Source organism: Emiliania huxleyi (assembly GCF_000372725.1).
Source record: "Emiliania huxleyi CCMP1516 unplaced genomic scaffold EMIHUscaffold_24, whole genome shotgun sequence".
Taxonomy (NCBI): domain Eukaryota; phylum Haptophyta; order Isochrysidales; family Noelaerhabdaceae; genus Emiliania; species Emiliania huxleyi.
In genome coordinates, this window is record NW_005200250.1 from 176,004 (window position 1) to 198,393 (window position 22,390).

At 66.1% G+C, this 22,390-nt stretch overlaps 7 protein-coding genes across 7 annotated transcripts; 4 read left to right on the forward strand and 3 right to left on the reverse strand.

The window, feature by feature from the left end:
• Window positions 1-1,902: 1,902 nt before the first annotated feature.
• EMIHUDRAFT_450253 (hypothetical protein) lies at window positions 1,903-2,764 on the forward strand. The gene has a single exon (XM_005778738.1). It carries the CDS (start codon window positions 1,943-1,945, stop codon window positions 2,624-2,626), a length of 684 nt encoding a protein of 227 aa, XP_005778795.1. The 5' UTR covers window positions 1,903-1,942; the 3' UTR covers window positions 2,627-2,764.
• Window positions 2,765-2,866: 102 nt separating this feature from the next.
• On the forward strand, window positions 2,867-4,269 carry EMIHUDRAFT_435041 (hypothetical protein). Its single transcript, XM_005778739.1, has one exon. It carries the CDS (start codon window positions 2,894-2,896, stop codon window positions 4,064-4,066), a length of 1,173 nt encoding a protein of 390 aa, XP_005778796.1. The 5' UTR covers window positions 2,867-2,893; the 3' UTR covers window positions 4,067-4,269.
• Window positions 4,264-4,629, reverse strand: EMIHUDRAFT_205370 (hypothetical protein; the record flags this gene model as incomplete). The annotated part of the gene is made up of 3 exons (XM_005778740.1): window positions 4,264-4,325; window positions 4,400-4,522; window positions 4,596-4,629. The coding sequence occupies 3 exons, from the start codon at window positions 4,627-4,629 to the stop codon at window positions 4,264-4,266; spliced, it is 219 nt and encodes a 72-aa protein (XP_005778797.1).
• Window positions 4,630-4,806: 177 nt separating this feature from the next.
• Window positions 4,807-7,631, forward strand: EMIHUDRAFT_205371 (hypothetical protein; the record flags this gene model as incomplete). Its single annotated transcript, XM_005778741.1, has 5 exons — window positions 4,807-5,707; window positions 5,945-6,138; window positions 6,184-6,316; window positions 6,457-6,830; window positions 7,020-7,631. The coding sequence occupies 5 exons, from the start codon at window positions 4,807-4,809 to the stop codon at window positions 7,629-7,631; spliced, it is 2,214 nt and encodes a 737-aa protein (XP_005778798.1).
• Window positions 7,632-9,784: 2,153 nt separating this feature from the next.
• Window positions 9,785-13,878, reverse strand: EMIHUDRAFT_205373 (hypothetical protein; the record flags this gene model as incomplete). Its single annotated transcript, XM_005778742.1, has 14 exons — window positions 9,785-10,202; window positions 10,276-10,352; window positions 10,654-10,700; window positions 11,010-11,192; window positions 11,531-11,564; window positions 11,755-11,940; window positions 12,088-12,243; window positions 12,393-12,506; window positions 12,582-12,692; window positions 12,771-12,956; window positions 13,168-13,228; window positions 13,438-13,474; window positions 13,542-13,630; window positions 13,856-13,878. The coding sequence occupies 14 exons, from the start codon at window positions 13,876-13,878 to the stop codon at window positions 9,785-9,787; spliced, it is 1,722 nt and encodes a 573-aa protein (XP_005778799.1).
• A 2,718-nt stretch (window positions 13,879-16,596) lies between these two features.
• Window positions 16,597-19,600, reverse strand: EMIHUDRAFT_450255 (hypothetical protein). The gene is made up of 5 exons (XM_005778743.1): window positions 18,641-19,600; window positions 18,437-18,565; window positions 17,489-17,689; window positions 17,237-17,412; window positions 16,597-17,122 (listed from the first exon to the last, which is right to left on the reverse strand). Exons 1-5 carry the CDS (start codon window positions 19,469-19,471, stop codon window positions 16,831-16,833), a joined length of 1,629 nt encoding a protein of 542 aa, XP_005778800.1. The 5' UTR covers window positions 19,472-19,600; the 3' UTR covers window positions 16,597-16,830.
• A 1,124-nt stretch (window positions 19,601-20,724) lies between these two features.
• EMIHUDRAFT_205377 (hypothetical protein) lies at window positions 20,725-22,129 on the forward strand (the record flags this gene model as incomplete). The annotated part of the gene is made up of 3 exons (XM_005778744.1): window positions 20,725-20,733; window positions 20,813-21,350; window positions 21,549-22,129. 3 exons carry the CDS (start codon window positions 20,725-20,727, stop codon window positions 22,127-22,129), a joined length of 1,128 nt encoding a protein of 375 aa, XP_005778801.1.
• Window positions 22,130-22,390: the final 261 nt, after the last annotated feature.

Consider the following 22,390-nt stretch of genomic DNA (forward strand, 5'->3'; position numbering starts at 1 on the left):
CCCCTAGCTGCGGAACGCCCCCTCTACTCGGAGCTAATAGACACCAACGTAACACGACGACGCAGCCGACATCGCCGCGTAGAACCCCGAGGGGGCGATGGCGGAGTCGCGGAGAGGGCGGCGGCGGAAATGGTGGTGGCGGAGAGGGAGGCGGAGGTGAGGGCGGAGAGCTTGGTGGAGGTGGAGAGGGCGGTGGTGGGGATGGTGGTGGCGGAGAGGGTGGTGGCGGGTGCGGCGGTGGAGGCGAGGGCGGTGGCGAGAGAGAGAGAGAGAGAGAATTCTTGATACGAAACCACGACGACACACACCAGTCGACTCGCATCGGTTGCCTCCATGAACGGCGGAGCTATTCTCGCGCCCACACCACACCTGGCTCCAACGTGGACACGCCCATAGCTGGGGACACTACTAGGTCACGCATGGCATCACAGAAGTTTTATCTCTGGGCCCCGAAAGGCATCTCTAGCAGTGTCGTTACGCATGCCCCCTCCCATCCTGGGCGCATGCGCCTCACGTCTCGCCAGAGCATAAGCCCTTGGCGTGTGGCGAGACGAGTTTTTCGCCATGCAGCGAGCAGCAAGCCGCCCGCCACAAACAGCCGGAGGCATCGCCACGGCACTGGCTGCGCCGCGCTCCCGCACCCGTCGACGAAGCTCCCCCCGCGGAAGACCGCGCGTAGCGACGCCTTGACGATCGAGATGAGCGCGCTCGAGGCTCGCCCACCTACTGCCCCTGAGAGTTGGTTATGAGTGGGCTCGGCTCCCCCCCTTGGGATCGAAGCTTCCACGACCTCACACCCAACACCACAGGTGGGATCAGAGAGAGACTCCGCACCGGACACCGCCCGGGCACAGACTCCCTACCCATCGGATCGCACAGGGCCCCCTCGGAGCAGCCCACACACAATCACGCATCGGCAGAATTAGTGCCTGAGTCAGGCAGACAGCACAGACAAGGAGAGGAGAGAGAGGAGAGAGAGAGAGAGGAGAGGGGAGAGGGTGAGGGTGTGTGCACACGTGTGGAGAGGGAGGGTGTCTGTGGTGGGCTGTAGTCGTACTACGTGGTTAAAACCACGCGCCCCTCAGGAGCTTAAGGTAGAGTGGAGCGTCCCAGACGCCTCGGTGCCTCCCACCGGGTGAGACCATCCGGATCTACCGGGCGCGCCTCCGGCGGCCCGTCCCCGCGATGGCCCACGGTCCTCCGTCGCCTGGTTGAACCCCCTGCCTCCCGGTTGACCCCCCAGATGTCGTAGTCTATCATGAAATAAACTCAAAGTCCACCAGCCACCAGCCTCCACCTCCACCATCGACGCCGCCACCGCTGCCGCCCGCGACGCCGGCCGCCGCGTCGGATTGCCGCGACACGCGCCTCGAGTCCAGTCGGAGAGCCGCGCCGCATCAGCAGCAGCATCAGCACCAGCACCACCAGCACCACCAGCACCACCAGCACCAGAGAGAGGCGCAACCTGCCCGACGCCGCCGTGTCAGCTGCTCCCGACGCGCGTCTCGAGCCGAGTCGCAGAGCCGCGCCGCGCCAGCAGCAGCATATGCAACAGCATCAGCAACATCACCACCACCAGCAGCACCAGAGAGACAGTGCAGTGTGACAGCAGCGCACAAGCGCTCGCAGAGCGGCGCGCAGCGCCGCGCACGCCACGCCGCGGGCGGTCCGACGAGCGCAGCGTACGTCGGCCGCGAGCCGCGTCACCAGCCGTCTCGCGAGAGAGCGGCGCCGCCGCGTGCGCGCAGCAGCCGCCGCGGCAGAGGCGAGCCGCGGCGACGTCCGCACTAACGGATAACTGCCATTGGCGGTTTTTCTCTCTCTCTCTCTCTCTCTCTCTCGGTGGCGGAGACGGCGGTGACCGCGGAAATACTTCTTGCGCGCCTCCACTCTACAGCGCGACGCTCAGCTTTGCTCTAGGCTTTCGGCCCCCGGCCGCTCCATGTTCCTACAGCTTCTCCTCGTTCTGGCCAACGACGCACAGGATCGACTCCGGACCAGCGACGCGCAGGACCGCTTCCGGTTCGCGGTGGACTCGCAGCTTGAGGCGGTGGTGGGCGAAGCCGCAGCGAGCGGCCTCACCGACAAGGAGGCGGTCGTCGCGGCCGACGCGGACGCCGCCGCGAACGCGACGTGCTGGGAGCCGCTGCCGGGTGGCCTGTTTGGCAACGCGACCGAGTCAGGAGGCTACAACAAGTTCGTGCTCGTGCTCGTCGAGGGCTCCTTCCTTGGGCTGATTGGCCTCGACCGGCTCTACCTGGGCCAGCCTTGGACGGCGGTACTCAAGGGCCTGACGTTTGGCGGCTTTGGCGCCATGTTCTTTGTCGACTACTTCAGCGTGATGGCCAACGCCGCGGCGCTGGACGAGGGCATCCCCGGCTCCTTCTATGCCCAGACGCTCACGGTCGAGTGCAATGCAACGGCGCCCGCCCTCGAGTACCTCTCGTCGTGCGAGCCGGTTTCGCACGCGCACTGGAGCGACTGCAACCTGCTCTTTGCGAGGTACGCCGCGCTCGCCTCCACGCTCGGCGGCGCGGCGCTCCTGTACAAGGGCGGCTGGCACGTCTTCAACAAGCTCTTCGACGCGATGAGGTCGGCGGCCGACAACGCAAAGGCGCTCGTCTGACCCGCCGGCCCAGCCGCCGCGCATGGCGCAGTCGCCGCCGGGCGTGCACGCGAGGAGAGGTGCGAATAGACAAACAGATTAGACGGGAGAGGGAGGATAGCCTGTATGCAACAAAGAAAGAAAGCAAGCAATTCGCGTTTCCCTTGACCGGACGCCACTCTCGTGTAGAGAAAAAATTGTAAAAATTGACTTGTGATTCGCGCTCGGTTTCTGGGTCATTGCCGATTGCCGGCCGAGGGAAGCAGCGTCCCAACTCGCTTCGGCCCCATGCCATACTTTCCCAGCGAGGAGGAGGTGCAAAAACTCAAGGCGTCCGCGCGGTGCGATCAGCCGGGCGACGACTTGAACAGCGTGCCCTCTGCCTGCCGCTTTCGCTGCTCCTCGCACCGCCTTGGCGACGGGACGTGGGGCCAGGTGTTTGCAGGGCGCCGCAACGCCCGCGGAGCGGCCTCCGAGTTCGCCGTCAAGGTCATCTCACCGTCTCGCACGCACAACACCAGCTTCACGCCCTCCCAGCTCGTGAAGTCCGAGGGCTACGTGATGGAGCGGCTCGGCGACCATCCGAACATTGTCAAGCTGGTAGCTCATGGCCCTGCCGCCTCGCTCTTCGCGTCGCCGAAGCGCAAGTCGCTCCTGCGCGCCCCGTGGAGCGATCCTGCACCCTCTCTGACTGGTGCGCACTGCCTGGTGCTCGAGCGCGTCAGGGGAGGAGAGCTGTATGCGTTTCTCTCCAAGTTTGAGAGGGCGCACGGGCACCCGCTGCCCGAGGAGACTGCGTGCGAGATCTTTCGCGGGATCGCCGCCGGCCTGGCGCACTGCCATTCGTGCGGCGTCGTGCACCGGGACCTCAAGATCGAGAACGTCCTCCTCACCAACGACGGAGTCAAGCTCATCGACTTTGGGCTGAGCCACGCCCACAGCCTCGACTCGGACGGCTCGTGGGCCAACGAGCAGCTCCTCGATATCTGCGGCTCGCACGGCTACATCGCACCCGAGGTTGTGCTCTCGCGCGAGCCCGGCTCGGGCTACGACTCGTACGCCGCGGACGTCTGGTCGCTGGGGGTCTGCCTTGTGGCGATGCTCGGCGGCTTCCTGCCCTTTGCAGCAGACCAGCGGCGGTTCGCGAGTCAGGTGAGGGTGCTGCGGCACGCCGAAAAGTTGGGCCGATCGGCGACGAGAGCCATCTTTGGCTGGTCACCTCGGTGGTGCAATCTCTCCGTCGGCGCAATCAGCCTGATCGATTCGCTCCTCGCCCTCGACCCTCGCGAACGGCCCTCTGTTGCCGCGGTGCTCCAGCACCCGTGGATCAGCAGCCACAGCCATGGCGAGGAGTGCGCAATCGAGCGCGAGGGACCCACCTCGCCGATAGGAAGCCACGACCTCGGCAAGCGATCCGACTCGCCACGGTCAATTTTGGAGTCGCTCGATCGAGGCTTGTGACAAGCGAGCGCGTGGTTCTGATTGACTGCCTGATGAGTCCTTGCGGACACCACGTCTCAAGGTCTCATGCCACGTCTGCACATTTCATTTCTTGTTCACTACGTTTGTCCATTATTGCAATAGTGTTCTTTCTACCGAACCGAAAGAGAGAATCAGAGAGAGAGAGATGTTTTGTTAGAATCAGAGAAGTCACAATATCAGTCACAAAATATCCACACGCAACCGAAGGAGGAGACAGTCGTCCCGCAGCACCTCCAGCCTCCAGGGCGGCAGGCCCGGCGCCACAATGACAAGCCAATGCGAGCAGCTCTTCCAGCCGCGCTGCTGAATCACCGAGGCGCCACTCCTCCAGCTGCCAGTCAGCAGCGCGGCTGGCCGCGTCGCTAATGGGCTGCAGCATGCGAGCCGCGCGATCGTAGAATAGAACGATCATGCGTGCCTTCGCGGGCGTGCGCCCTTCGAGCGCGGCAGGTCATTAAAAAAACAAAAACTTTACCGCCCACGCTTCGCCGAGCGGCGGCGAGAGCACTTTGAGGACAGCTCCACATCCCAGCCTCTCGCATCTCGCACAGGTGAGGCCGCCGCGCAGCACCCACGTCATTCCCCTGCGCCACGTTTCTCCGGAACACCGCTTAGCACTCGCGCGAGCGGACACGGTGCTCGCGGCCCTGCGCTCATGACAGTCACTGCCCTCACCCACCCTCGCTGCCCACGACGAACAGGCGTCACCAGCCGCCACCATGTCGATCAAGGCCCGCATGGCGGCGTACCAGGCGTCCTTGGCTGAAGACTCCAAGGATGTTCCCACCAGCGCTGAGGTGTTTCTCCCCTTCCCAGCGCGCCCGGACGCCCTCGCCAGTCACAAAGCCGTCATTGCCGCCCAGGTGATTGCGAGCAAGCCGCCCGTCGACGCGCCTCGGACCACCCTGCGTGAGCGGCAGGCGGCGTACGCTGAGAGCACGGCGGCGATCAACGCCGAGCGTGGCGTCGACCCGCCGCCGGGAGGAAAGTCGGCCGCAAAGCAGGGGAGCGAGCCGGCGGCCGTCGAGGAGCCGCTCGAGACGCTGCTCCCGCGCCTCGAGGCGGGCGAGGTCAATGCGGTGGACCTCACTTTCCACGGCGAGCTGACGCGGCTCTCTCAGGCGGCCAAGTCGGAGGCAATCGGCCGGCTGGCGCGGGCGGGCGAGGCCATCGAGACGCTCAAGCTCAACTCGATCGGGCTGGACAACTCGAACGCAGACGCGCTCGCGCACCTGATCCGCGGCAATGCCCGGCTCTGGGCGCTGCAGCTCGAGGGCAACGCCCTCACCGAGCCCGGCATCGTCACGATAGCCGCGGCGATGGACGCGCACCCGAGCCTGACGGAGGTCTCCTTCGCGTCGCAAAAGGCGACCATCTCGACGCCGGCGGTGTCGCGGCTGATCGACGCGATGGAGGCGACGCCGAACCTCATCTCGTGCAACGTCGGCAGCCTGCGCGACGACACGATGCGCCGGCGCCACCAGGCGGCCTGCATGGCCAACACTGACAAGATGCGGCAGCGCCGCAACGCGCAGCGCAAGGCGGAGGGCACCGCCGCCTCGGACGGTGGCGCAACGCGCCGCCGCTCGCTGACGGTGGGAACGACGCAGGCCACGACGGGTGCCCCGACGTCGGCCGCCGCCGCTCCCGCGCGCGGGCGTGCCGTCTCTGAGAGCGTCTCGAAGCGGATGGAGCAGGTCGAGCCTCGCTGAGCCTGGCCGAGCCTGGCCGAGCCTGGCCGAGACTGGCCGAGATTGGCTCGAGGCGGAGGGAGGGGGCCGGCGGGTCTTGGATGCGGAATGCGCGCCCCAGTACTCGCACCCTCAGTGGCGCGCGCATGCTTGCCGCAGGTCGGAGGCTCCATCACGCGCGTGCTGGGCGACGCGACGAGGACAGTCGACTGGCAAGCCGAGGCGGCGCGCATTGGCGCCTCGGAGCCCTTCGAGTACGGCCTCCCGCCAGACACGGTCGACAAGGCCGCCGCCGCCAGCGGCGGCGTCTACACCGCGGCCAACGGCCTGTGGGCGCGCGGCCTCCTCGAGGAGGACCGGGTGCTGTGAGCGGCGTCTCGTGAGCGCTCCACCGCGCTACTGTAGGCGCGCGCGTCGCTCGAGGAGCGGCTCGGCGTCGTGCGGGCGTTCCGCACCAACCGGAGGATCCACACGGTGCTCATGCCCAACCTGGTCCCCTCTGGCACCGACTCGGACACCTTCGCCGCCGCGTGGGCAAGTGTGCTCGAGGGGAACGCCTCCCTCACCAAGCTCAACCTCGAGTCGAATGCCATCCAGACAGACGGCAGCTCTCCCGCCCCTCGCGGTGCGCCCCTCCCCCGCGCCGTCCCTGAGCGCTCCTCTGGACGGGTCGCCTAGGCATCCTCGCCCTCGCGAGGGCGGTGGGCTCGCCGAGCTGCAAGCTGGCCGAGCTGCGCCTCGCCAACCAGCGCAGCACCCACACGCAGGCGGCCGAGGAGGCGATGGCGGAGGCGGTGGCTTCCAACCCGAACCTCCGGACGATGACGCTCAATACGCGCTCGACGCGCGCGCGCGAGCAGATCGAGAAGGCGTTGCAGGCCAACATGGAGACCATGCGCCGACAGCGGGTGGAGGGGGGCGCCGGCGGGGCGGAGGCAGCTGCCGCGGCAGGGAGGGAGGAGGTTGGGGGCGGCCTGATCGCCGTCGAGGAGACGCGGGAGGAGCCGGACGCGCTGCTCGCCGCGCAGCTCAGCCGCGCCAAGCCGACGGCGGTGCGGCGCGCCGCCCACCCGAGGACGCGGAGGAGGGCGGAGAGCGCGCCGGTCGGGACGCCGGAGCAGCAGCAGCCGCCGCCGCCGCCGCCTCCGCGCATGGCCGAGAAGGAGGCGGCCGCGGCACCGCGCGCGTCCGCCGCCGCCGAGGAGGGAAGCAAGGGGGCTGCCGAGGCGGACGGCTCCGAGGAGGTCGAGATCGTCCGGTCGATGACGTGGGCGCCCGCCATGAAGAAGCAACAGAAGCCGGGCTTCAACATCGGCGCGGCTGCGGCCCAGGCAGGGACGCACAGGCTCAACCGGGTCGGAGGGGGGGACGAGTCGCGCTCGTCGCTGCCGTCGCGGACCACCGCCGAGCCGGCGCAGCCCGCAGTGCTCCTCAAGCCGACCGCCTCGGCCTCCCTGGGGGCCGCACGCCCGAGCGACGTCGACAAGCCGAAGAGCGCCATCGACGAGTTCAAAGCCAAGGCGGCGGCGCGAGCGGAAAAGGGCTCTCCGCAGGCGGTGCGCTCGAGCGGCGCGGACAAGCCAAACAGCGCGCTCGAGGAGTTCAAGGCGAAGGCGGCGGCGCGAGCCGCGGGCCTGCGCGACCCGGCTAGCAGCCTCCCGGACCCCACCACCACGCGCGTCGACTCCCCGAGCGCCACGCGCGGCTACGCTCCGTGCGCAAAGGTGGGAGGCGCGCGGCGATCGCCGTCTCGCTCGAGCCCGCGGCTGGCGGCGCGGCAGGCGGCGCTGGATGAGACAAAGGCGTCGGGGCCGAAGGTCTCGACCAAGCTCAGGCAGTGGCCGCCGCCCTAGCGCCCGTGGTTGTGGATGGATTCTCCCGCTGGCCGAGCTGCCTGGTCTCTGTTGCCGTGTGGTGACTGTGGGCCGCTTGCCGTGATGTGTGCGACCTCTCTCGTTGCCGGCTTCGGTGCACCTGCGAGAGTCCGCGAGCAGTTGGTAGCTTCTAGGTGTTCACGTGCTCTCACCCCTTTGTCGGGCGGAGGGTGTGTCACGTTGCTTCGGTGGTGCGTGTGGCGCTTCCCCAGAGAGACCCCATGTGTGCGCGAGTCACATCGTTCGAAGTACAAGAGCGCGCCAATGTGACTAGTGACGACTAAGTGAGTACAGTGTTGACTATCTGTGTATGTGTAATAGAGAGATGTGTACAAAGACACCACACACCAGGCACACACACAGAGGCACACGCACCAGGGCACAGAGCTGTCAGCTCGCTAGCGCGGCGGCCCGCGCCAGCGCCACAGGGGCGCAGTTTTCTAAAAAGCGTTTTAGAGAGCGGAACAGAGGAATCATGAGAGGAATGAATAAATAAATAAATAAAACGGTCAAACTCTGAGACGAGATGGGATTTAGGGACATGTACATGTGTCCCCGCCCTGCACGATCTTGGTGTGAGGGATCTTCAATCCGTGTCCCCTCACCCCTCGTCACAACCCGACACGGAAGAGCGCCAAGAGTTGGGGCTGCGGCTACGGCTGCGGCTACGAGAGGGGCCGGGGTCGCTGAGAGGAATGAGGAAATTGCGCTCTTATACAATTTGAATAAAGCCGTACATCACTCGCTTGCACGTTGCACCTTGCTTTTTTTGTCCCCAGGCGCAGTTATTGTTATGGTGTTATGGCTCTCTGGGCATAGCAGCCCATAACATGTTATGGGCTGCTATGGGAGGGCCGTCCCGGGTCCACGGTGTTATGGCCCGAAGAGGCCACGCCGGACTGCTCGCCGCTGGAATTTTCGCTTCGCGCGCTGCCGCGCGCGCGCGCGCGAGGTAGGTTCGGCATCGATCGCCAAATATTTTCTCTTTTGCCCTCAAGTTAAATTCAATAACATCAACCTGCCTCCTGAGGCTGAGCGATGGCTTCAGATTGCTCAATCAAGACCACCCGCCCTCCCCCCCCCCCCCCCACGCAATTTGCTTCCCGTTTCTAACTCGTACTCGCTCTGCAGCTCTGCACTTGGAGCACTTGGAGTGCAGTTATCAACCTCACATCCAGGGCCGGGGAGCTCAGAAGCGCACCCAGCGGGCCGGATGATCGGGATCGGGTTACGGGCTAGCACGCTTCCCTCCATTTTTAACTTGTATGTCTTTCTATGTCTTTCCCGCAATTTAACTCACGTCCTTTTTCTTTCCTTTTTCCACTCATGTCTCGAGGTTTCTAAAAAGTGGAAGCTGGCTGCTCCCGCTTTTAGTAGTTAAAGCTCCGTGCGCGCCAGTCCCGTGCCAGTGTCGTGCGAGGGGCACTTGGAGTACTTGGAGTGCTATGAGGTGTTATGAGGTGTTATGAGTGCTGTGAGGTGTTATGAGGTGTTATGAGGTGTTATGGTAGGGTGGGCATAACAGCCATAACAGCGATGGAGGTGTTATGAGGTGTTATGAGGTGTTATGGGGTGTTATGAGCAGCCAGCCATAACAGCCATAACACCTGTTATGGCCGCTCCCATAACCTTGATATTGAGTGGGGACAACTTTTTTCGCGCTCCAGCCCTGAGCCCTCTGCCTCTCGGGTCTTCATAGTAGACCGGAGGGCTACGAAGCCTTCACACTCCAAGGGGGGCTGGATCTATATACTTCGCGGTTTTAGCATTTAGTAATCATGTACACTCACCTCTCCGGCACGCAAAGCGACAGCGCGCCGCGTTCGAGGGCGACGTCCAGCCCCTGTGCAGCATCGTCGTCGTTTGATCCGGCCTGGAGGCACAGGCACAGTCTCGCCGCTTCGCTCACGTTCTCCCGCACACACACACCTCTCTGCACTCTGGTCTGGTCTCCCCCGCCCGCAAAACGCGCAAGGGCCCGGGCCGGCAAGCCGCATATGCGCGCAGGACTCGCCGATCCCCGGCTCACGCACACGCTCCTAAGCGCCGGCACTGCGGGAAAAGGGGAGACGCAGCAGCCAGCGGCGTCAAAACGTGAGATTTTACGTACAAAACCTCGATAACGAGCCTGCCTACTTGCTGGCGATGCCCTTGACCAGCGCGCTGTACTCGACTGCCTTGATCGAACCCGAGTCTGTCAGCTTGATGATCCCATACTTGCCCTCGGTTTCGATCAACAGCGCCTTGTTTCCCTTCTCTTCGCCCGTGACCAAGACGACGGGGTCACCCGCCTTGGCTGGAAAAGCCTGCTGATAGTCGAGAACCTTCTGGCTCAGCTCCTCTGGCGCCGGCGCGGCTTGGGGCTGAGCGCGAGCCAGCGTCTGGAAGGGCAGGCCCGATGGGACAACGGCGGCGTTGCCCACAAGTGCCTGCTGCGGACCGCTGCACGCGAGTAGCGCCGCGGCGACGAGAGGTGCAGCCGAGCTCGCTAGCCCGACCTTCATGAGAATGAAGAAACCGATTTTGCCTCGCTGGCACACTAGGCCGCGCCTGCCCCCGTGCCGCCGGGTGCAACCCGTCCTATACGAGAGAGGAATCCCTGGGACCTGTCGTGTGGGTGAACCCTGCCCAGCCCCCCTCCGTGTCGCGATGCGCTCCCCGCTCCCGTTCCCCTGTGTCCCTGATCGTCCTTACAAGATCCTGCCGTCGTGCAGGTGGGGACCCTGTCCTTCTCCCACCCCTCGTTTGGCGTGCCCGTTTTATTTATTTATTTATTTACTAGGCACGGGACTGGCGCGCACTGGCACTAAGCCACTAACACAGGACGCCGAAACGCGCCACCGCGTGCTTCGAACATCCAGGGGTAGATCTCTCTTGTTCGACCCAAGGGATCCAGATGGAATCCTCGTACCTCGATCTCTCCCCGTTTTGCACCATGTAAGCCCGACTCTTATAAGCTAACAGAAGAGAGAGGAGCAGATAGCAGAGGCAGAGGCAACACCGAAAGTACGCGCAACGTCAGTAGGGCCGCGCCGCGTGCGGGTGCTCCTACTGCGGTCCTGGGGGGTAGTTTGCTGCAACTCCCGAGACGCGGGAGGGGCAGCAGACACCTGCGGCGACGCGCACCCGGGAGGGCTCGGGATCGCCGCCGCTCCGACGGGTGCGCCGCCAGGGAGGTGCGGCGCCACACCTGCGCCGGCCCCTCTGCCACGGCAACCTTGCTCACGGCGGCGGCGGAGGCGGAGGCTCGTCGGGCGGAGGCGGCGGCGGAGGGACGTCGGGCGGCGGCGGCGGCGGCGGCGCGTCGGGCGGCGGCGGCGGCGGCGGCCCGCCTGGCGGCGGCGGCGGCGCGCCTACTCGTGACGCGAGAGGCGTGAGGCGGTTCCGCAGGCGGTGGCGCGGCCTCCGCCTTGCTGTCGCGCGCGCCGCCCATCGGAGGCGCGCCCATCGGCGGCCCGCCCGCGCCAGGGTGGTGCGGGTAGCCGGGCGGCTGGCCAGCCATGCCGGGGTGGTGGGGCGGAGGCATGTGGGGAGGGTATCCTGGAGGTGGGCCGGGCGGCGGCATGCCGGGCGGAGGCCGCGGGCCGTACCCCATCCCCGGGTACCCGGGCGGAGGGCCGGGGGGCGGCATCGGCCCGTGCGGGGGCCTGCCCCACCCTGGCATCGGCGGCCGCTGCGGCGGGCCGGGCGGCGGGCCGGGCGGAGGGCGCGGCCCGTGCGGAGGCATCGGCATCCGCGGCCCAGAGGGGTGGCGCGGCGGGCCGCCCGAGAGGCCGCCTTCTGCCTCGGATCGCATCCACGGCGCCGCCGGCTCGGCCTGCGGCGCGGCGGGGCGCGGACCCCCTCCGCCGTCGAGCTCCGCCATGAAGGACGCGTACTCGGCGTCCATGCCGCCGCCGCCGTTCGGCCCGCCTGGCGGCGGAGGCGGCGGCGGACCTCCGGACGGGAAGGAGCCGCCCGCGCCTACGGGGCGCGTGCCGGACACGTCGCGGATGTGTCCACGAGAGGAGCCCGCCGGAAGGGAGCCGCCCGCGCCGCCCGCGCCGCCCGGCCGGTAGAGCGCGCCCTTGGCCGCCGCGTTGCCCCAGTTTGCGACGGGAACCAGAGCGGCGTCCTCCTCCTTGAGGGTGCCTAGCTCGAGGGGAGGGGGGGGCGGGTCGGGAGGGGCGTGGTGGCGGCGCGCTGCCGCCTCGCGCGCGCCGTTGATGATTGCGAGTTCGCGCATCTGCTTCTCCTTTTGCGCAACCGCGTCCTCCGAGTACGGGTTGAGCACGATCTCGACGAGCGCCTGGCGCGAGGGGAGGGGGCGAGAGGTGCGAGAGGGCTCGCTGGCCGAGACGTCTCGGACCTGTCCCCGCTCGACCGTCTCATCGCCGGCCAGTGTCTAGGCAGTGTCCAGGAAGCGTCTCGGAAGTGTCTCGGAAGTGTCCCGGACCTGCCCCCGCTCGACAGTCTCCTCGTCCGGCCCTTCGATGAGCACGTGCATTGGCTCGTCGTCCTCGGGGCCGATCGGCTTGCCGTCGTGCCTGCCGCACCCCTCCTTGATGGCCCCCTTCCCGCGGATCACGATCTTGCACCCAGACTCGCGCTCCTGACCAAGCAGACGCGGGCGGCGGCGTCGGCGGCGGCGGCGGCGCGGGGCCAGGCGCGTCCTTCGGCCGTGCGCGCCATCCGCTTCTGCGCGTTGCCGCGCGGCCCGATGATGGCGCCGAAGAAGTTGTACCCCGGGTACTTGTCCACCGGCACGATCAGCTTCCGCCAGCACCGCTGCGGCACCTTTGGCTTGAGCGACTCGAGCAGCTCGGCGCGCTCGTTGATCAGCTGCTGCCGCCTCCGCGCCTCGCGCGAGTTGACCTGCGAACGGCGAGGTGTGGCCAGGCGTCGGAGCGAGCCGACGGCCCCCACACCCCCAACCGCGCGGCCCTGAACCTGCGCTCCCGACCGGTCAAAGATGGGCTCGGGCGACGGCGACCGTCCGCCTGGCGGGATGTCGCTCACGCCGCAGTCGGGGAGCCGCAGCAGCAGGTCGATCTGGTCAACCTAGGGAGGAGGGAAGAGGCGGAACCGATTCACGGCCTCGCCGCCGGGAAGGGGGCGAGCGGAGGGCGGCGGCGTCACCTTCTCCTTGAGCTTTGGAAGGCTCGCCTGCTGCTCGCTCGACATGTGCTGCAGCGTCGCGAGCGGAAGCCCGAGCTGCACCGCCAGCTGAATCGGGTCCGTCGCCTCGGCGGGCTTGGCGCCCCACCGGCTGCGCTTCTTCGGCGCCTCCGCCGCCGGAGTATCCGCCGCCGCGGGCGCCTCGCTCTTCCCGGCGCCCCACCGGCTTCGCTTTTGGCGCGGCGCGGGCGCGGGCGCCTCAGCCTCCACTGCCGGCGCGGGCGCCATCGCCGGAGCCTCTGCGGGCGCCTCGGCCGGAGCCTCTGCGGGCGCTGCACCCGTCACGGGCTCCGCCGGCGCCTCCGCAGCCGGCGCCGCCACCACCTCTCCCGCCTCGGGCGCCTCGCCCTGCTCAGACATCGTATGACTCCCAAAAATGACACCAGTTGGAGCTGGGAAGAGGATATGCTAGCAAGATCCTGCTCGTGCAGGTGGGGACCCTGTCCTTCCCCCATCCCTCGTTCTGTTTGCTGTTTTCTTTCTTTCTTTAAGAGGACCGCCGCAAGCGGCGTGGCGTGGAGCGGTTGTGCATCCCTCCGGGGGCCCCTCTGGCTCTGCGCCGGGGAGGGAGGCGTTGTTGGAGGCTAGGACGCAAGCGTCCGTCGCCCTTTTCAAACTCGGGGCCCACTCCGCTAGCGCTACGCTCCGACCCGAATTTGGAGGGCCTAAAAGTTTAAGGTGGCGCCCCCCCTCGTGGCGCGGTCGGGCTTTCCACCCTCGTGGGAAGCCTACCTTTGCCCCTAGCAATGCTGCGAGACCGGAATTTCGGCAGAAGCCCTACAGGGACATGCCGAGGGACGCCGTCGCGGCCCAGCTCCATCCTGGGTGGGGCGGGCGGGCGCGTACGAGACGCGCCACCATCGTGGCAGTGACACGTGCGCGTCGAGGAGCGCGGAACCCGTAACGACCAGACGTCGGTCGGCTACCCGACATAGACAGGCTTGTCTATCGGTCGGATGCTTGAGACATGAGCTAGCTCCCGGGAAAGCCGGGCCCACATAAGTAGGAAGTGGTTTCCCAACGTGTGGGGGCAGTGTGCACAACACCATGGGCCACCGCTGTGGAACATGTGCGTGCCAGTCTGTGCCACCCTCGTGGCGCGGGCCTGCTAGATGTGCATACGCCCTTGCCCCAGGGTTACAGTCGGTGTGCGACCGTCGGGTGTGTCGCGCAAGTATGTATCTGAGGAGTGGGTGGTGTGGGAGGGCCTCGCGAGTTTCGGGAGCGGGGGGTGAGCACATTCATGGATCGGGAGGTGGAGGAGAAATTCACAAAGACGGTACAGGAGGTGTTCGATGACGAGGTGGAGGCCGATGCGGAGAAGGAGCTGAGCGCCTCAGAACGGCTCGAGAGGCTGACGAGGGTGCTCACGCGACACGCTAGGGCGGTGGTCGCGACCAGGAGGGCAAAGGGCGATGACGAAGCGGGCGGAGAGGAGCGGCCCGCGGGAGGCGGGGAGGCAAGCGAGGGGGCGGGTGGCCGAGGGCCGCCACCTAAGTCCAAGAGAGAGAGGCTGCGATGGAAAGTGGCGAAGTGGTTCAGGATACGGCACGAGGTCAAGAAATGGAGCGGCACAATGAGCGACGGATATAGGAGGGAATGGGAGGGAGAGGGCTTTTGGAGGGAGCCAAACCTGGCGCAGCTCTGGAAGGCCCTCGAGGCTCAGCCGCAGCTGGCGAATAGAGAAAGGCGCGCGAGGGCATTGGCGGTCTGTGAGCGCGAACGACGCGACGCTGAACAGGAGTTCCTCCTGTGCCCGCGGACGGGGGGGGAGAAACTCACAGAGGTGATGCAGGAGGTTGCGACAGAGAATAGCGGCAACAATGCCAGGAGAGTCTTCGAGATTCTGAACAAGGAGATGGGCAGAAGAGCGGGCGGGGGGGAGCTGGTTGCGATGTATGAGGGAGGTGAGTGGGTAACCTGCCAGACGACGAGTGCTCAACTGCTCAAGAACTCGGTCCTAAAAGTACGGACGTCCACCACTTGTGCCTGCTTGTAGCGCGCGGCTGTCGTGATCATGCCGCCACAGACAGCACTAGTATGGGCGCCGCAGACAGCGTACCCGCGAGGGCGCCGCCCTCAGCGAGCTTGGTACGTGCGGCGCCGCCAGCGAGCAGTCCGCCTTGGCTCATCGCGTACCTTGGCGAAGGCTGCACAGGTAGCACCGCCGTTGGCCGGCAGCTGAAACAGCTGCTCGAAGGCGAACAGTGGTTGTTAGCAGCAAAAGGGATCAAATGGAGACACCTTACTTGATCTGCCCTCCTGCTCTCGAAGGTATTGGTCTGCGCGTGTGGCCCGGCGACCAGGAGCTGCTCTCGGTGACTCCAGGCGTGACACAAAGCCACACACCACACACACACACACACACACACACACACACGCACGCACACACACACACACACACACGCACGCACGCGCACGCACACACACACACACACACGCACGCACGCACACATAGGACGCACACACCTACGTTGGGTCTCCAACCTAGCGGGTGCAGTCCCTTCTCTGCCTGACGCGGGCGAGGGATGGCCTAGCCTTGCGCGTACCGAGCATGAGTGCCCTCCACTCCTAGGGAAAAATCCGTTCCTCACGCCAGACAAGGGCGTGGAGACCGCCTTCCTCGAGCTAATGCGCGATGCGCAGGATTCGGGACATTCTGCAGTTGTGCTTAAGGTGAATGCGGAGCAGATGACGCGGCACAGGAGCGCCTTGCAGTATGCGCGGCCGTCAGCAAGCAAAGTGGGACTGAGCACACACCAGCGCGCCCGCAGGCGCACCCTCCGAGCCTTCAACGCGTCTGTTTTTGCGATCCAGGTGGCGGCTGTTGGATGGCATAAAAACCTCGAACTCGCCCAATTCACACTCAGCCGGGCCCTGCACCCCCTGCCACGTCACAGCGCGCCAATCTGCTCGACATGCTCATCTGCCAGACGGTGGACTGCTTCTGGGGCCAGGAGGCGAGAGGGTACCCCGCCCACCAAGATGGGGGGCGGAGTAGCCTCTGCTTTGAGAGGCGACGCGCCCGTGGAGAGGGCGACAGTACACGCGCCTTCCTGCGTCCAGAATCGTTGATCGCCAATCTCGAGGCGTTGGAGGGCGCCGTGGCGGGGGCCACCCACCGGCTGCGCGCGGCCTGGCCGGGTGCGCAGGTCTTCCTCACCGAGGCACTCATGGGACACTCCATGCTGCCCACGGGCGCGCACAGCCTGCTTCTCTCGGCACGTGCGTGGGAGCGGGTGATGGCCACGCTCACTTTGCAGCGCAATCGGGGCGCGGGGGCGAGGCACGCGCTGTCTCGAGCGACGGAGACGCAGCGTCGGCGGGAGCGCCAGATCGTTTCGTGGGTGCTGAATCAGACCGCGCGTGTGCACAGCGTGCGGCCTACCAGAGAGAGGGTGGCCAACCCGGGCGACCTCTTGAAGGTGCTGCAGGCCGACCAGCGCTACTTGGTGTTCTGGGTGAGCTGACTCTCAGCTTGACGCAGGATGCCAAAATGGGCGAGAAATGTCCTGTTCCGAGACAGCACAGTACGACACTCGACACAGTCACGTTCGTACACGTTGACGTACACGGCTCTTACCACACACAAAACTGCCGTGAAACCATACTCTGACCCTAGAGGCTAGAGACACTAGCTGATGCTCCTTTTTACCCATCTCATAGTAGAGGTGTCCCGCCGTTTTTGCCTTATCGTAGATACAGCTCGTGCCCTACACCGCGTGGATCGTGGTACGTGTACCGATCGTATCGCCGACACACGGGCGGGGGGCTCTCAGGGACAGCTCTCACAAACTCTAGAGTTCAGCTGTGAGCTGAGAACAGAGAACCCAAAAAATCACCACGACTATCGCGCATCTCCCGCGGCCGCCACTATGGCCACACCGCACACACACACACACACACAATGGTACACAGCACGCAATAAAATAAACCCAGGCAGTTCGCAAACATGGATCAATGTGTGCCCAAACAAAAAATCCGGGCAGCCGACTCGTCGCTGTCGCTGTTTCAGTCTGAATCAGAGCGCGTCCCCGTACTTCTCTTCGACGTACTTGTTGAAGAGCGCCGGCACTCGCGCCAGCCGGTCCAGCTTCTGCTGCTCCGGCCGCGGGGACGAGGCCTCCAGGCCCGCCGCCTCGCCCGCCTGCCGGTCCACTAGCCGGATGGAGCGGGACTGCACGTCGAAGTAGGCCGCCCAAGACGTGCCGCCCGTCTCCTCGCTCAGCCGGTCGAGCACCGGCGGGCAGCGGCTGTTGCCGATGAAGATTGTGTGCACGGCGACGCCGAGGCCGCGCGCCTCCTCGATCTCCCTCCGCATGGTCCGGTCGCCGCCCTGGCCGTCGGTGAGGAAGAGGACGTGCTGGTCGGCGCCTCGCGGGCTCGCCGCGCCGCGCCGCCGGTGGCGAGGGAGGCCCGCCTCGAACTCCTCGAGGATGGTGCGCAGCGGCGCCTCAAAGTTGGTCGTGCCCCCGCTCTGCGCCTCGCCCGAGTGGGCGGCCAGCGCGGCATACTCGCGCGAGAAGAAGCGCCGCCGCTGGTGGGCGCGGCTGTCGGCGGGGAGGAACTTGCGCGCCGAGGAGGAGAACTCGCAGTAGCCCACCTGGTTAGTGGGCGATGGGCAGGGGCCCCCTCGCATCCTAAGCGTGGGCAGGGGTGTTGCCGTGGGCGGGACGGACCGGCATGCGGTGCTGCTTGGCGAGGTCGACGACGCTCGTGCAGACGAGGCCGGCCCAGCGGTGCCACAACCCCTCCATCGAGCTGGAGGTGTCGCGCACGATCGCGACGCGGCCGGCCGCCCCCGGAGAGTGCCGCCGCGTCCTCCGCGGCAGCCTCGGGCTCGGCGCCTCGCACCAGAGGGCCGCCTCCGCCGGCTCGCTCTCGACCAAGTCGGGCACTCCGGGCGGAGGGGCGCGCCTGCGGCAAGGAGCATTGTGTGTCCCGTGAGACACGCGGGCGTCCCCCCCCCCCCCCCCCCGCCCTTCTGCGTCTGCGCGCCAGCCGCGCGGCGCTCCGCTTGGGCTGAGGACGGGCGCCGCCGCGCCGCGCTCGAGGTGGCCTCGCAGCCGGCGCAGCAGCGGAGAGAGGTTGCGTACCTTGTCCTCGCCGGCCGCGCCGCCGCGGGAGGCGTTGGCCTGCGCCTGCTCCTCCCCTCCCGGAGCATGCGCTGAGTCGGCCGCCCCCTCCTCGCCTCCCTTTTGGGCGCCTCCGCCTCCGCTCCCGCGGCCGCTCATCCCGTTCTCCTCTCCGTGCCCGGGCCCGCCCTCCCGCTCGTTGCGCTGCTGTGCTCCGCCCTGCCGCCCTCCTCCCTGTCCCTCGCCGCCTTGGCCCTCGCCGCCTTTGCCCTCGCCTCCGGGTGGGCTTGCAGCCGATCCGGCCTCCCTCTGGCTCTGGCTCTGGCTCTCGCTCTGGCTCTCGCTCCCTCCCCCCTCCCCGCTCAAACCTCCCCCCTCCCCGCCCTCCTCGCCATCGCTCGACCCATCCGCCGCCGCCGAGATCCGGTCCTCGCTGCCTCCGCCTCCACCTCCGCCGCTGTCGCTCTGCAGCCCAGCCGCCGATCCTCCGGCGTCGCCGCTGCCGCCCCGCGCCTCCTCCTCCGCCTCCTCGGCGAGGGCGCGGTCGATGACCTCGTCGATCTTCAGGTGGAGCGGCTCCGGCACGCGGAAGGCGGTGAGGTACCGCACCACGCGCAGGTCGGACGGGTCGCAGACGTGCCTGCCCCGCAGCACCGCGCGCGCCTTCATCACGCCCACCGCCTTGACGAGGAAGGTGCGGTCGGTGAGGAGCAGCCCCGGCGCCGCGGCGCCGCCCTCCGCGTTGCCACCCTCGACGAGCAGCACGAGCAGCCGCAGCAGCACTCGCTTGCACGCCGGAGGGAAGACGACCATCGGGACGAGCGCAGACGCGTCCCGCAGCAGCGATGGCCCGCACCGGGCGACATGCGGCTCGTGGTCGACATCGCGCGGCCCGGAGTAGAGGTCAATCACCTCGGCGCACCCTGCCCAGTCAGCGCTCTGCACGAGCCCTTGCGCACGCAGCTGGAGCGTGAAGCGGTCCAGCGTCGCCGGGTCGAGCGGGTCGCCGTAGAAGCCGTCGTCCGCCACCGGGTTGCCCGTCGCGATGGCGGTCTGGAGCGGGAGCTTGGGGCCGCCGCCCCAGCGGCGCTCGTTGAGCACGCGGAGCAGCACGTTGAGCGCCTCGCCCGGCGCGCGGGAGATGTCGTCGAGGACCGCCAGCTCGCAGGCGAGCACCCCGCCCGGGACGACGTCCTGCCGGATCGTCTCGCGCCCGCCGGCGTCGGTGGAGCGCACGATGACGCTCTCGCCCACGAGCTCGTTGAGCCGCGTGTCTCGGTGGCACTGGTAGATGAAGGGGCGCAAGTCTGTCGCCTTGGACACAATCTCGGAAAGCATCGTCTTGGCCACGCCGGGAGGACCCTCGATGTAGAGGTGTTCGCGGGCGAGCAGCGCGAGGAGGAACGCCTCCTTGATGTCCGAGTGGCCGACTATGTGGTCGTCAAAGCTGCGACGCAGCCTGTCAAGGCCGGGCTGCACCTTGTGCAGCGTGTCCAGCAGGGCATCCACCCTTCCCCGCCACGGAAGGTTCAATCGCGCAAGCAGCGTGGCCGGAGCCGGCGACGTCCGCGTGGCCACTCGGAGCATGGATCAAATTGTCGCCTTCTCTGAAACGGTAGGAAGCAGCCGTCGATAATAGTGGCTTTGCGTCGTGCGCACGGGACTCAGAAGGGAGTACCTCTCTCTCTCAGAAGTAAGATTGCGACCATCGCACAGTTCGCCGACAGTGAAAAGAATTTTACCAGGCCAAGGGTACAGTGAAAGAATTCCGCCCTGTTTTACCCTCTGCTTTCATGGCCAGAGATGCCGTCCTCCCATCCCTCCCTTGTGTTTTCTTTCTTTCTTTCTTTCATGGCCAGAGAACAAAAAGTAAGGGACGGTGCGCAGACTGACAAAGAATTTCTCAAGAATTTATTCTCAAAAAATCCGCGCCCGGGACTGGCGCGCACTGGCACTAACACAGGTGCGGCCCGGGCGGGAGCCGAAAAAGAATTTGTTCGACGAAAGAATGAACAAAATGGGTGCCAGCTCGACACATCATGTTTGAAGAGAGTCGCGATTTCTTGTTTGTTATCTCTCTCTATGTTTGGGATGCCGCCGTGCCTTTCACCGGCTCAACGCCGCGCCCCACGGTTGGTGCAAGCAGGGAATGTTCCCGCTGCTGCTCCGCTGCAGCCTCCAGTCGCCGCGCGGCCTCCGCACCCTCGGCGTTCGCCTCTCGCCCTGCTGCAGCATCCGTGCCCATCTCTGGCAGCTGATCGCCGAGCGCCTCCTCGAGACCTCACAGACCTCACAGTGTGGCGGCCGCCTCTGACAGCGGCGGCAGCCTCCCACGCTGGCCACGCATCATGCTGCGCATCGCGAGCAATCGCGTAACGGGAGGCTCGCTGGCTTTTTGTGGCTTTTTCGACGTCTTGGCTTCTCCCGCCCTTCCACCCCTCTATTGCCTTTTTCAGTGTAGGTAGCTCTTACGAACATAACCGCGGTGTTTTTTCTTTTTCTTTCTTTCACACTTCCGCCCGACATGCGGCCGCATGTCACCTAACACAGAAAGAAAAAAGCGGATATATCAAATGGTTTATTCAGGACGGACAAACAACATACCTAGATCTACAACATGTTTCGATGAAAGGCTGTTTCGTGAAAGGCAAGCACCGTTTTATACACGCGTCCGAGACGCACCCCCGAATTCGCACCCGGCCAGCAGCAATGGCCCTCCTGCTCGCTATCCATCTCGTCCCCACCCTCGTCTGCCCGAGCACCTGCTGGGGGCACACCTGCGACCACTGGGTTGAAACGTCAGGCAAGACATGCGCCGAACTGCGAGAGAATGGCTGCGAATGCTCCGGGTGTGCATGTGGCGACGCCACGTCGCCTGCCCCAAGCCCAGGCCAACCCACACCGACGCCTCCGGGATCGCGGCGCAAGATTCTCTGCCTCCACGGCGGAGGGGGCACCGGACCGGGATTCGAGATCGGGTTTGCCCTGAGCGCGCTGGCTGCCGAGTTTGACCTCGTCTTCCCGACCGCTCCGCAATCCGGGCTGTGGATCCGCGACCCGCCCGGAGGGAAGGACGTGCCGACTGAGGATGAGGATTGGGCCAGTGTAGCGGTCACCCACCTCAACGAGATCGTGCAGAGTCAGGGCCCCTTCTATGCCATCCTCGGCTATTCGCAGGGAGCAGCTTTTGTCCCAGTCTACCTCGCTCAGGTGCCATCGGGCACCTTTCAGCTCGCAGCACTGTTCTGTGGCTACCTCCCGACCACACATAATGGCCTGGTGCGCCGCATCAACGCCCGTGCCCCATTCGACGGTATCGCCTCGCTCCATTTTATGGCGACTAATGACCCAATAATCACCACCGGCATGAGCGACGAGGCGGCGGCCAAGTTCTCCTCGCCAGTCGTGCTCGTCAGTCCGACGGCTGGCCACGCGCTGCCGAGCAGCAACGACCCAACCTACCCCAGTGTTCTCGCCTTCTTCCTCTCCTCCCCGCTCCTACCTCGACCGCCACCTCCGTCTCTGCCCCTCCCGCCGCCACCGTCGTCGCTCCTCTTCTTCAAACCGCCGAAGCCGCCAGCACCGCCACCTCTGGCCCCCGCGCTGTGCGTCGACGACAGCATTGTGTGCCCTCACGCAAACGACGGTGAGTGTGATGATGGAGGGGACGGGAGTCTCTATGCCCTGTGCCCATACGGGCGCGACTGCGCCGACTGTGGTGCTCGGGTGGCACCGCCGCCGCCAATGGCGCCGCCTCCGCTACCCGCGTTGTGCCCACCGGACAAGCAGTGGATCGAATGCGGGAGGGTGGGCCGCTGCAACAACGACGGAAGGTGCGCGGGCCGGACCCAGACTCACGAGGTGCGTTGCTGCTCCGACACGGAAATCGGAGGCTGGAGCAAGCGCCACGCCAGCTGCCCGTGGGCAGAGTCCGACGACGGCATGGGTGGCTGCCACCACAGCAAGACCTTCCCTGAGGCCGAGGCCATCTGCGCGGCCGCTGGCGCTCGCCTCTGCACCAAGGATGAGCTCACGTCGGACTGCACTCGCGGCACCGGCTGCGGCCACGACAGGGACCTGATCTGGTCGAGCGGCGACACGGCTCCGGGCTCGGCGGGTGCAGAGGGTGAGCAGGATGCGACACCAGAGGAGGACGGCATGGAAGGGGAGGCGCCGAAGGCAGAGGAGGCGGGGAAGGAAGACGAGGCTGCCAAGCCAGAGGGCTGGAGCTCGAGCTGGGGTTAGGTGCAGTGACGGTGAGTTTACGAACTACCTGTTGTACCTATACCTGTGAGCTGTGTGAGGGCCCACCTTCGATTCTGAAGTTGAGCCCTCTGGTGTGTGAGTGAGCTGTGAGGGTCCCGAGGCAGACTGTGTATCCCGAGGCGGTGCCGGCCGGCGCCGCACCTGTCAGAAGTAAGAAACCCGGTATCCGGAAATTCCTACCTCCTTGATTGATTGATTGGACCCCGCCTATAGGTCACGCTATTATAGCGACGCTAATGA

Excerpts from the sequence above, each read along its gene's own strand:
- EMIHUDRAFT_450253 (XM_005778738.1), top strand. The coding sequence starts at position 1,943 with ATGTTCCTACAGCTTCTCCTCGTTCTGGCCAACGACGCACAGGATCGA.
- EMIHUDRAFT_450255 (XM_005778743.1), bottom strand. The coding sequence starts at position 19,471 with ATGCTCCGAGTGGCCACGCGGACGTCGCCGGCTCCGGCCACGCTGCTT. Across the intron at positions 17,413-17,488 it reads CCAAGCAGCACCGCATGCCG|GTGGGCTACTGCGAGTTCTC; the intron begins GTCCGTCCCGCC and ends CCCACTAACCAG. Across the intron at positions 17,123-17,236 it reads CTGCGCACCATCCTCGAGGA|GGAGATCGAGGAGGCGCGCG; the intron begins GTTCGAGGCGGG and ends GACCATGCGGAG.
- EMIHUDRAFT_435041 (XM_005778739.1), top strand. The coding sequence starts at position 2,894 with ATGCCATACTTTCCCAGCGAGGAGGAGGTGCAAAAACTCAAGGCGTCC.